Source organism: Borostomias antarcticus, assembly GCF_949987555.1.
Source record: "Borostomias antarcticus genome assembly, chromosome: 26".
Taxonomy (NCBI): domain Eukaryota; kingdom Metazoa; phylum Chordata; class Actinopteri; order Stomiiformes; family Stomiidae; genus Borostomias; species Borostomias antarcticus.
In genome coordinates this window covers 9,838,003-9,850,997 of record NC_140259.1, presented here as the reverse complement: position 1 = coordinate 9,850,997, position 12,995 = coordinate 9,838,003, and the positions used below count along the sequence as shown (strand labels likewise).

Sequence of the window (12,995 nt, the reverse complement as noted above, 5' to 3'; positions counted from 1 at the left end):
CTTGCACAATTGTGAGGACTGTTTGGATTTATGTCTTCGACAAAACAAAATTGTATTTCCCGAAATGCATCTGCCATTTATTTGGATCTTTTGGATCTCAAGACATTGCAACAAAGAGTGGGTTTTGTGGGTAAACAGATCGCGATCACAACAACGATGCAGCTGCATTAATATTCACAGCAGGATCTTCCAACTGACCTCAATTGCACTGTTCTCCAGGTACTTAAGTGTCTTGTGTCGAAAGCCAGGATCCTCTTTCTACCTGACCCATTGAGAATATTAAGATTCCACCAACTGTTTCACGTATGTTTCATGGCCTTTTAAAGACGGTTCGTAGACTTGTAGGGCGCTAAATCTTTCTGGAGAGCTAGAGTGCTCCATTCCACCATCTGCACCTCAGCATCTGGTATCACTTTAAACTAATGACAATTCTGACGGATTGCCAAGTCATTTTCATTGTGTTATTAGACCAAATCTCCCATTAATAACTGCAGGATCGCTGCTATTGCGAAAGAAACCAGTCGTGGTTCACACAATGCAGCTCTATTATTTAGCGGGTACCTCTGTATTTCATGTAAACTGATATAGGTCGGAGAACGGTGAGCTTATCTTTGGGAGTTCTAGTGTTCCCAACGCTGCCGAGGCAAGATAGCGTCTCCAAATATAGACCAGCCTTGGGAACAGAGGTCCCGCTGGACTGAGGCCTCTGAGGCTCGGGTCTAAAGGGAGCCACAGGTTCTCCTTTCAAAGCATAGCGGTTCCACATGTTCTCAGTGTTCCACTATACTGTATGGTTCTTAGGGCTGGGTTCAAAAAATCGATTCATCAATTCATGAATCCCAAAATCGATCTTTTATTTAATGAATGAATGAATAGATGAAGGAATGAGAAAGTTCATTAATTCATTCAATGATTCATTCATTCATTCATTTTTGGAAATCAGTATCGATACCCAGCCCTAGTCATGTAATTAAGGTTACAGCTAAAAAAGGTTTTAGTAACACTAACCGAATCGATATTGAATTGAATCGAATCAAATCGTGATAATCGATTCTGAACCTTGTGAATCGGAATCGAATCGATTCTTGAAATTCAACTCGATACCCAGCCCTAATGGTTCTACTGCTTGAGACGATGTGATGATGAAGAAACATTCCCATTTGGCCCTGTCTCACTCGCTTCACTTCACAGACGCGACTCACTTCTGTTCTATATTCTGTTCTATATTCATACTACAACATCAAATAAATGCGTGAAGATAAAGAGCAACTTTATGAAGAATAGTATTCCCTTCATCCCTTGAGGTGTGTTTTTCTCGGAGCTGGGTCACCTGTTGGCAGCGGAAGAGAGGAATGATAAATGGTCTCGTAAAGGGAAAATGCATGTTTAGCCCTGTTTTAAGGTTACTTATGATCATATACAATTCAGATCAAAACATTGACAAAACTAGCACTTTTGAGAAAGTCTGATAATTGCTCTACCGCCGTTTTGGTCATACAATGGATGTGGGTGGGCACCTTGAAAAATCATTCAAAAACATGTTAAACTCTCGATTTCAAAGACATATATTTTGAATATAACAGATATCCCAGGTATCATGTCCATATACTGAAGGTATCAAGTCCATATACTGTACCATTACAATCATCCAAATCTGAGTACCCAGAAGCTCTCACTGTGACAAGGACCTATGGGAAAAAACGATATTTGTGGACACCAAATGGGAAGACTCTTGGATTTTGCACGTGGAGGATGATTGGCTTTCAAGGATAGCTGTGCTGGGAGGCTGATTGGGCCTCTGATTGGTCAATGACGATTTCCATCTTTCAAGTATTGCTAATGAGTCCTGCATTCGTGCGAGCTGTCAGTAACATATCTGGCACATAAAACACGATTTAGGCTACTTGGACTTTCTTCCACGTTAACTCACTTCATGGAGTTGATTAGCTACCATTTTCTTCTTTTCTGAGCTGGTTAAGTTTTTAATTTAGTGCTGACTGTGGCGTTTTACTCCAGACTACTCATCTCTATCCCCTCTGTCTTTAACCCGATCACCCAGATGGCCTCAGCAACAGCTACCTACGGTCAGAAGGAGTCGTCGGACCAGAACTTCGACTACATGTTCAAGATCCTCATCATCGGCAACAGCAGCGTGGGAAAGACCAGCTTCCTGTTCCGCTACGCCGACGACTCCTTCACGCCGGCCTTCGTCAGCACGGTGGGCATCGACTTCAAGGTCAAGACCATCTACAGGAATGACAAGAGGATCAAGCTGCAGATCTGGGTGAGAGAAATAAAACCTGCTTTAGGTCTTTTGATGTTGATTAGTTGGACACTATAGTGTAGGTTATTCAAATTTGCCTTAAATATTTACTGGTGATTGTGAAACTGTGCTGTGGTTGGTGTTGGATGTGATTGGTTGCGTTGTGGTTGGTGTTGGATGTGATTGGTTGCACTGTGGTTGGTGTTGGATGTGATTGGTTGCGCTGTGGTTGGTGTTGGATGTGATTGGTTGCGTTGTGGTTGGTGTTGGATGTGATTGGTTGCGTTGTGGTTGGATGTGATTGGTTGCGCTGCGGTTGGTGTTGGATGTGATTGGTTGTGCTGCGGTTGATGCTGGATGTGATTGGTTGCGTTGTGGTTGGTGTTGGATGTGATTGGTTGCGTTGTGGTTGGTGTTGGATGTGATTGGTTGCGTTGTGGTTGGTGTTGGATGTGATTGGTTGTGTTGTGGTTGGTGTTGGATGTGATTGGTTGTGTTGTGGTTGGTGTTGGAAGTGATTGGTTGCGTTGTGGTTGATGTTGGATGTGATTGGTTGCGTTGTGGTTGATGTTGGATGTGATTGGTTGTGTTGTGGTTGGTGTTGGAAGTGATTGGTTGCGTTGTGGTTGATGTTGGATGTGATTGGTTGCGTTGTGGTTGATGTTGGATGTGATTGGTTGTCCTGTGGTTGATGTTGGATGTGATTGGTTGCGTTGTGGTTGGTGTTGGAAGTGATTGGTTGCGTTGTGGTTGGTGTTGGATGTGATTGGTTGCGTTGTGGTTGGTGTTGGATGTGATTGGTTGTGTTGTGGTTGGTGTTGGATGTGCAGTGTTTCCTGTGGAACTGATCTCTTGGTGTGGTGGTGTGTGAAAAAAAGAGTCCGATTTCGAAACCAAAGCGGGGGATGGGAGACCGCCCTTCTTCCTCCCTTGTTCCTCTCTCCTGTCCCCTTCCTATACGTAGGCCTATAAAGATGGCCTAACTTATCTCGTAAGGCTGGTAAAGTCCTAGAGCTTCAAATGGAATTAATTACATGTAACTGGACGGGATAAAACTAGTGTTCGTTCATCCAGCCAAAAAGACCGTCGCAGGGCCATGAGTGTTTAAAAGTGTGTGTGTGTGTGTGTGTGCGTGTGCGTGTGTGCGAGCGTGTGTGTGTTCACACCCAGGGAACGCTTGTTATGTTTTCAGCATTTCCCAGGCCTTGCCTCTGGTAAGAAAGGCTGCTGTCCAATCAGAAAGCAGAAGCAGATGACCGGGCACTCACCCCTCCCCCCTTACTACATATCTTCCTGAGTGGATAACCCCCCACCCCCTACACACACACACACACACACACTGCTCCCCATCCCCCAATGCTATGCATGTACATGTACTCAGCTTATGCACACCCAGTTCATTGTAGTATTGTGTAAAATGCAGTGTGTGCTGACTGTATTCACACGGACCTACGTGGTTTAACGTCAACATTCACACTATCGTTTTACTCCGGGTGCTTTTAGCCCAATCTTCATATTCACTCATATCTAATGAAACACACACATTACCAGGCACACGTAATGGACTGTTGCTATCCTGTAAAAGCACATTAGGTTAGCACGGCCGCTACTTTGACCCTGCATCCAGGCCTGGACATGGAAAAAAGACCTGAGCCCAAAGAGATTGAATGACCCTTTTCTTGCTGTAAAGGAACACCATTCCATTGACTAAAATATCTATTACTCTGTAGTATAGTATGTTATTCAGCATGCTGTAGTACGTTCTACATCTTATCTGCATGCTTGTTTTTGTCTCTGGCCCGAGCGGAGTGTGTGAGTGTGTGAGTGTGTGAGTGTGTGAGTGTGTGAGTGTGTGAGTGTGTGAGTGTGTGAGTGTGTGAGGATTCTCGTGAGTCACGCTGGTGAAACGCTGGGGGAAGCTTCTCCTCGGCCTGTTTGCTGATAGAGATGCAGTATTGGGTATCGGGGAGGGCTGGACTTAATTCCCTGAGCATTCATTAGGACTTCAGCTGTAACTGAACCCCCCCATCGCTAGCTAGCACACTGACATGCTCACAGAGGGAGTGAAAGAGAGAGAGAGATTGGAGAGGTGACATTTTGGCACAGTCACTGCAGAAATGAGATAGGGGGTTTAAAGGGATAGTTCAGAATTTTGGACATTGGGGCCTCGTTTTCAGCTTGTTGATCGATTGAGATCATTTTCAGCCGTTTCCATGACGCCCCTTCTTTGAGCATTCACCTTTTGCTAATGCTAGCGCGATGCTAGCATCATAGGCGATTTTACCCTCTGAGAGTAGGGGAGGCAACATTTTGACGTGAGGAAAAAAACCAGTTCTGCCGTCTCGTCCCATCTATTTACAAAGAATGCCAGTTGTGAACAGTATGCTAATGAGAAATCCGTATGACAATTCAATATGTACAACGCATCAAACTTGTGAGGAGAGGGCTCCGGAGTGTTCCGCTGAGCTGTGCTCTTCCAAGCAGGAAGTTGAGCAATTCTCCCAATGAGTTGCAGGGGATGTGAGAGTTGTGGGATTGGGGTGGGAAAGGGAAGTGCCTGGTTTCTTCACTCAGTAGCGTCAGACACACAACTTACACAAAACCCAGAAGAGGAAGGAGAAAGTTAGGAAATGGGGCGTGTGAGGACACCCCAACTCAAGTACAACTGGGAGCACAGACCTCCGCCCCATGAATGCATTTTGTGTCTCTGTGGGCGCTATGGCTGTCAACTGAGCTCAGAAATGATATTCGACCTTCTCTCTTTAATATTTTCCAATTTTATATTTGATTATTATATTCGCCTCTATCTGGGCCCAGGCACATTCACACTCATGCACACACAGACCAGTGTTTGCCATGTCTCTCCTATGATGTTTTTTTAGCCTTTCTTACTCTGAAAATGCAATTGAATGTAATTTATTGCTTTATAAATGTTCTTAGCCGTTAGACGCGCTCTGTCACATGCACTTATCAGGCCTGAAAGCTAATTGAGTAGCGTTTGCGTTCGCAATTTAGTACCTTGGAAGGGCAGGTACAATTTGGCTCAGTGGAATTGCGCACACACATCCGTGTGACAATGTTTGGGATGTCAGAGGAGAGGATAATCCAAACATAGGAGGATAATCCAAACATATCGCTTATCTAGAAACTCCATTCTGGAGCTATTAGATGAATTAAGGGCTGATTTGGAGCCAGTCACAAGAAGAAGTCATGCCACACCTGCAATAACCAAACTTCTGGCTACTCTCCATTTTCTCGCAACTGGTTCATTCCAGCGTACAGTAGCTCTCGGCGCTGGGATTTCCCAAAACAGTGTCTCACCAAGTACTGGATGTCATGTGGCGCTGGATTGGCCGGTATATAAAGTTTCCCCGTACCCAGGATGCACTGATCGAAACCAAGCAAGGCTTTTAGGCGGCATGGAAGCAGATGAAAATGATCTCAATCAATCAACAACATATCATTGAAAATGAGGCCCCATGTCCAAAATTCCGAACTATCCCTTTAAGGACAGGAACTGCCTCGCTGGCGTCATCGACTGGCAGCAGATAGGGTCTGTGAGTAGATTTAGAAACCTGTTATTAACTGACGTGTTGGATTATGTGTCAATTAGGAAAGTTGTGCTTCCTGTAATGTAACCTGTCAGAATGTGTGTGTGTGTGTGTGTGTGTGTGTGTGTGTGTGTTCGTGTCTCTAGGATACAGCAGGGCAGGAGAGGTACAGGACGATCACCACAGCCTACTACCGAGGAGCCATGGGCTTCATCCTCATGTACGACATCACCAACGAGGAGTCCTTCAACGCCGTGCAGGACTGGTACGTGATTGGTCAGGATTTGATCATGTTGTGGCTGGTAGAATGGTAAATACATGTATAACACGTATGAACCAAGGTACAACAGATGAAACCCTGATGCTTTGCAGGTCAAACTGTGAGTATATAAGGGAGTATCAGTTTGTAATAATGGGTTGTTTGCCTCGCTCACAGTCCACTGAACTTGGTGCTTTACTGAGCTCACAGTCGTACCTGTGGTTCTCCAGATGTTTGCAAACTTCGTTTTGAAGACGAGGCTCAGTAGAACTATACACCACCATGCAGTAGGGAACACAACCGTGTCCAGTTTCACAAAAATTATTATTCAAATATTTTTATTGAATTTTCAAATGCAAAGACAAACACATCCACCAATATCCATATGTACTAACACCAACAAAAAACAAAAACAAACAACAAAAAACGCACAACTGAAAAACATTATACATCCAAAAGCTCCAATGACAAAAAGAAATATCCAGTTTCACAAAAATAAACTAAGCCAAATCCTAGACTAATAAAGTTTGTTTGTCCCGGACTGGACTAAATCTAAGCCCGTTGAAGACCCTCCCCCAAGTGTGCGAGCGGGCTGCTGTACTATCCTGCCGGCTAGGCTCTGGAGACACTGAGGACATGTCTCCGGCCGTGACGGAGGAGTCTTTGTGTGTCCCACAGGTCCACCCAGATCAAGACATACTCCTGGGACAACGCCCAGGTGCTGCTGGTGGGAAACAAGTGCGACATGGAGGACGAGCGAGTGGTGGCCGGGGAGAGGGGCCGCCAGCTGTCCGAACACCTGGGTGAGTCAGCAGAAACACAGGGGGGAGGGGCCGGCAGCTGTCTGAACATCTGGGTGAGTCAGCAGAAACACAGGGGGGAGGGGCCGGCAGCTGTCCGAACATCTGGGTGAGTCAGCAGAAACAGGGGGGAGAGGGGCCGCCAGCTGTCCGAACATCTGGGTGAGTCAGCAGAAACACAGGGGGGAGGGGCCGCCAGCTGTCTGAACACCTGGGTGAGTCAGCAGAAACAGGGGGGAGGGGCCGTCAGCTGACCCAACACCTGGGTGAGTCAGCAGAAACAGGGAGGCAGCCATTCCAGGTTGTTGCGTTGGACAACAAGGTCTTCACAACATCTCAAGACTGCCATCAATGTTCTGGAGTCGGCACAGTTCAATAGACTTTATGAATTATTCTCTTATTTTGAATTAGAACGACAACACAAGGCTTGTTGTTGCATTCTGGTACTTGTTGATGGATTGATTGGTTTACTATATCTGACAGTATTACAAAGCATATGGCTTTAACCTTTTTAACCCTGTAAATACAGTGACAACATACAGAATATTTACTGGATTTCCCTATATTACTAGAAAGCACAGTCTCTCATCTTTCAGGAAGTGTTGGAATGTTGGAATTTTTTAGCTTTTTAAATATTTTTTTTAGATATTTTTAAAATGCTGCCAGTGAAGGGTTAACTCCGCCCACGGGGATGTACGCTACTGTTGTGATTGGTCTAAAACGATCTAAAGTGAACCACTGTGAGAGCATTCCACGCCTTTCGTCACCCAGGTTTCGAGTTCTTCGAGGCCAGCGCCAAGGACAACATCAACGTGAAGCAGACGTTCGAGCGCCTGGTGGACACCATCTGCGAAAAGATGTCGGAGAGCCTGGACGCCGGGGACCCGGCGGTCACGGGGGCCAAACAGGGGCCCCAACTGACCGAGCAGCCCGCCGCCTCCCAGCAGGACTGCGCATGCTAGAGCAGACTGAACACACACACACACACACACACCTGAACCCTGACCCTCAGGTCGTCCCCCGCCACCCTCACCTCCCTCACTCCACCAGAACACCGCCCGGTAGAGGTGAGTAGATGATGGCCACTTATCAGTTCTGCCCCATAATCCTCATGTGTCCTCCGGTCACTCTCTCTGTCCCTTAACGAGGTCAGTTAAGAGGGATTTGAGGTTCTCTGTCCCTAAACCCTCACTGTATGTCCACTCATACACAGGTCAATAAATGACCAGGCCGATGCTGAGAATACATGGTACTGTAGAATGGTCTCATTTATGATCTGTGTTATACGTACAGTAAGTCTCATCTGTGCTGGTATCTTTACTGGTATCCCCTCTATGTGCTGGGTATCTCTACTGGTATCCCCTCTATGTGAAAAGAAACGTCACCAAACATGTATTGAAGTTCTAATTGGCTACAAGTCTCATCCCGGTCATGTGTTTTCGTCCAATCAGTCTTTGTTTTTCTCGTTACCTTTTTTTTTTGTATACTGGTACTCCATTCTTTTTTAAAAGCTTTTCGTACGTTAAAATACAACAATAAAGAAAAATAAGAACAATATACAGATAAGGTGAAAATGAGAGACACCTCTTTATTTATTTTTTGTCTTAAATGTCGATGTAAATAATGTGCAATATATGATATTTAACAGGTAATCATTTCTTGGGATGGATTAAAACATAGAAAGATGCACAGTATCAAATATAAATGTCAACATTGTAGATTTCCTCTGGGTAGTTTTTAATCATCTATCTCAGTAGATTTTTTCAAGTACACAAACAAACAAACAAACAAGCAAGCAAACAAACAAACAGCCATTCAGATAAACATGTGTTTGCATGGAAGGAGGCTGAAGTCAAGGACGCCTTAGTCCTCCTGCGATACATTATCACCTCACACCGTTATCATTAACATTTTAATAGTTACATTTCTACTTTTGAGAGGGTAAACAATTTGCCGTGAGCAAGTTCCATCTAAGAGGAAATACTTGACTTTAAATAGTTAAATAGACAGCCAAGAACATTCACTGTTAATAATGATTTCCAAAAAGATAACAAAGCATCCAATTGATTATATTATTTTGACTTTTGTCAAAGGATTTTTGCTTATCAGCTTTGGTATACAGTAGCATTATGCAAAACAAAGTGTATCTAGTTATATATGTTTGTGGGTTTGTTGTGAGAGTGTGATTGAGATTATTTACAGTAAAGTGTATGTATACAAGAAATATTGACCCTATAGGAAATATATATGAAAATGATTTACATTACAGTTCTCAATGTTTTAGGGTCCCTGAATGACAAAGGTTTCACGTAGCTTGATAACAGGAAGATAATGGTATATTATATCAATGACAGTCATTTACAGTAGATTAAAGGGTGAAACATGTCAGTACTGTATACAATGTCAACATTTTAACGCTTTTATTTGAACATGAAAAGTCTCCCGGTAGTATCCAACGATTTCTCCCACTGTGAGCTGTTCTGTCCTCTCCAAATACGTCTTCCTCTCTAGAAGCAAACTGTAAATACGTTTGAGTCATGTTTCATGTGTGGATCGTGTTGTATTGACTCCAGGCTTGCAAAAAAAAACAAAAGGAAAAAATAATCATAAAACATAGGAGCTGCATTTTATCTGCATTTGTTCTAAAGCTGCTTGTGAATGAATGGTGTCACTTTATTATGAAGCAATACACAGTAGCCTACTGTACAAGCAAAACACATTTCAAGTTTAGAGATTTCTGGCAGTAGAACTGTTACTAACACACACGATAGTACTGTTACCTATTTCTGTATCATTGACTTATTTTGAGATGTTGAAGAAACGAGCATGCATATGCGGGAGTGTTGGGAAAATTATTATGATTTATTTACTTAGTTCTTTTGAAAGGTTTTGTACCTCAGGTTATGGAGTAAATGGATCAGGTTGGATTTTAATCACTGCTATTTCTGACAGAATCCCCAAAGCACTCCGATGAGAGTTTTACCCATGCAGGAATGATCCCAATATAAAACTGAGCTGGTATAGTTGTAAACTTGACGTGACAGACATCACTGTTTATTTAAGGTGTTTTGTAAAATATTAGTAAGCATTGATTGAAGGATCTTGATTGAAGGCATTTGTGGTTTTAATATTGATTGGATTTGAAAGGTAGCTATTTATTTTGAGAAGTATGGGAATTATTGAGATGGTGTCTTGATTCTGTTGTGCTTTGACCAACAAAGGCAATCAAACTTGCGTTCTCACATCATCACTAAGGTTTGTGTTGTTCTAAAGGTGATTTAGACCAAAAGTGTTGCTTGTTTTCTGGATTTAATTGCAATTATTTATTTTATTTTTTACTTTGCATCCACCAAATACTGTACTAGTATTAGTACTGTTCACTTGGTTTACATTGATTTATACTTTGGTTTTTTATTGTGGGAATAAAGCAACTATTATGCAGCAATTTATGTAATAACAATAAGGGAATAACATGGTGTCAAATCGTTAAATCGTGAACATTACCAAAATCTGCTGTACATGTTGTGGAAATAAATAAAAATGACAAAAATAAAGTTTGTGCTGTTACAATACTGTTGTTCTCCTCATTATTTCTGCTCATGACAGACAAATCATAGTTAGGAGTGAAATAACACACACACACACACACTACACACACACACACACTACACACATAGCACATTCACGGCCTCTCCCTGCTCAGATAAAGCAGCTATACCACACCTTTTAATATACCTTTAAAGCAGGTTGCACTGCAGGGAAATATTTCATATCATTGTTGTCAGACAGTCTGATATGCAATCTCTGGTAACGTAGATTGTGCATGGTACGATGGAAAACTACCTCAATTTACAACTTTCAGAGTTGCTGGAAGCATCAACTTGAAAATACATTTTAAAAACAATGAGAAAATGAATTTTCTCCAACTTGGCATGATGGGCTAACTTTGCACCAAATGAGACCTATACTGTCATTTCTGCAATTCCATATCACACCAGCAGATGGCGCAATAAACCATGCTGCTAAAAGTAAGGGTGCAGGTATTTCTAACACACATCCGGAATATGCATTCAGATGATTGCATAACGCGGTGACGTCACAGATTCACTCTCCAGCTTCAGACGTCCTGCTGAGATTCTAGAGTCTACCTAGTAACACAACACCACAATGACAAGGATGTTTACTTGATTATCCTTCATTCAGTCACATTAATAAAGGAGAAATTGACTTTAATGTTAGTTTGTGATCTATTCTTGTCTTCCAGTGGTCCATGTCAGTTGTGGTTGTTGTGTAAATAAAGTAGTATACGGCTGAAGCAGCCTAGGTCTATGAATGCACATGTGACATTATGGTTTTATTTGTTGGACTTCCCAGATATCTGTTGATCCTAACACTTCCCCAACCAACCATTTACAGAAAGCCAAGCAAAGATAAACTGACAGTTGTGAATAAATGGCAGTAGACTGACCAGAGAGACCGTGACCGTGCTTTGTATTATAAAAATTTATTCGATAATGACAGAATCCCCAAGTAAAAATGTAGGAATGTGAAAGGAAATATTCAGTGCAACAAAAGGTGATAACTGCCTCACATGTATATGAAGACAAGGAAATAAGACACTGCAGTGGATCACTGAATATAAAATGTAGGCCTAGTCTACATGTAGTCCTAGTCTACATGTAGGCTAGTTATTTACAAGTGGGCCTTTACTTGTAGACTAAAACATTTATGATGCGCGCCCAATGTCACCCTGTTAGGCAACAGTCGAGTTTGTCAATAACAACATGCGAATAGACCGCCTACTTTTGGGAATTTTCAGTATTACAGAGTAGGCTAATATAATGTTAACTATAACTGGTTTGATCCAGTTTGAGGACTGTGTATGCTATGTGCATAATCGGTAAACATTTTACAAAAAATGTACATCATAGAGTCACTCCAGTCACAGAAGTGGGACTGGATATCTAGAGCTAATATAAGAAATGTTAATAAAAGCTTATATGCTGGTCAATTAATTGTCCTCCAATTAGTACACTTGGACTTGTGGCAGCAGCTGGCAGCCGCTGTTCACATGGTTTAAAACCTTCTGTTTGAGCTGTGCCACCTGTTCCCTCAGGGCACTGGCCGTGGAGGCCAGGTCCGTATTCTGAGTTTTCAGCCCCTTCACTTTATCCTCGAGTCTTGATATCCTCTCCAGTTTCCTTTTCCTGCACTTGGACGCAGCTATTCGATTCCGCAGCTTTTTCCTCTCGGCTTTGATGCGCTCCTGTGTGTCCATGTTGATCGGTGACAGGGGTGGACTGTCGCCAAAGCAGTGCACGTCGGGGACCGTCTGGGGTTCATCCTTCAGCTGCTGCAGCCTGGCGAGGGCCTGCGCCTGAGCACCGCCCAGGTGATGCCCCGGAGGAGGCGGAGGTAGTGGGAAAGGAACTGTCTCCGTGTTGTAGTTAACCGTGGTACCCAGAAGGCCGATGTCATAACTGTTGAGGTTCGTGTACACGGGGAGGTCCGGGTGCAAGGTGACAGGCACCAGGTTCGAGCTCAGATCCAGACTCAGACTGTTCGTTTGCGCACACGTTATCCCGTTCAGCTGGTTCTGTTTGTGCAAGTCCTCCAGAGCCTTCACGAAGCCCTCGGCGAACTCCTGCTCGTCGCTTACCGACTTCGGGTAGAGGAACTGGGACGGCGTCGTGGTGACCATCCCGTTGGACTGGATGATGAGTCTCTCCAGCTCCGGGGAGGCCAGCTTCAGCAGACCCAGGTCCGGTGAGTTCACTATGCTCTCCGCGTCGCGTAAATGTGGCTTCAAGTTGGAGGCATCCACCAGGTTTAAATTCATATCCTTCTTCATCATATTTCGGTAAAACGTCTTTATTTAGATGAAAACACCCAGCACACCTTCTTCAAGAAGACTGGTATCCAAGAGTCCATAACCTTTCAAACGAGGAAATGCGCAGGCATGCCATAAGGCAAAAATACTGTAATAGTCTCAATCCCCTCTCTCCAATTTGGCTGTGAAAACGTTTGACCCACCCCCTTCCGTTAAAAGAACATTATTTTCGTTTTCCTCAATAAACAATAATAGTTAATGGGCAACAATCGATAGTCTATTGTTCCGGCCG

General features: G+C 43.4%; 2 protein-coding genes across 2 annotated transcripts; one reads left to right on the top strand and one right to left on the bottom strand.

Annotated features, from left to right (window-relative positions):
- Positions 1-2,059: 2,059 nt before the first annotated feature.
- On the top strand, positions 2,060-7,835 carry rab3ab (RAB3A, member RAS oncogene family, b; the record flags this gene model as incomplete). Its single annotated transcript, XM_084459216.1, has 4 exons — positions 2,060-2,284; positions 5,961-6,079; positions 6,752-6,876; positions 7,645-7,835. 4 exons carry the CDS (start codon positions 2,060-2,062, stop codon positions 7,833-7,835), a joined length of 660 nt encoding a protein of 219 aa, XP_084315342.1.
- A 4,064-nt stretch (positions 7,836-11,899) lies between these two features.
- Positions 11,900-12,727, bottom strand: LOC311326326 (transcription factor JunD-like; the record flags this gene model as incomplete). The annotated part of the gene is made up of 1 exon (XM_084459212.1): positions 11,900-12,727. One exon carries the CDS (start codon positions 12,725-12,727, stop codon positions 11,900-11,902), a length of 828 nt encoding a protein of 275 aa, XP_084315338.1.
- Positions 12,728-12,995: the final 268 nt, after the last annotated feature.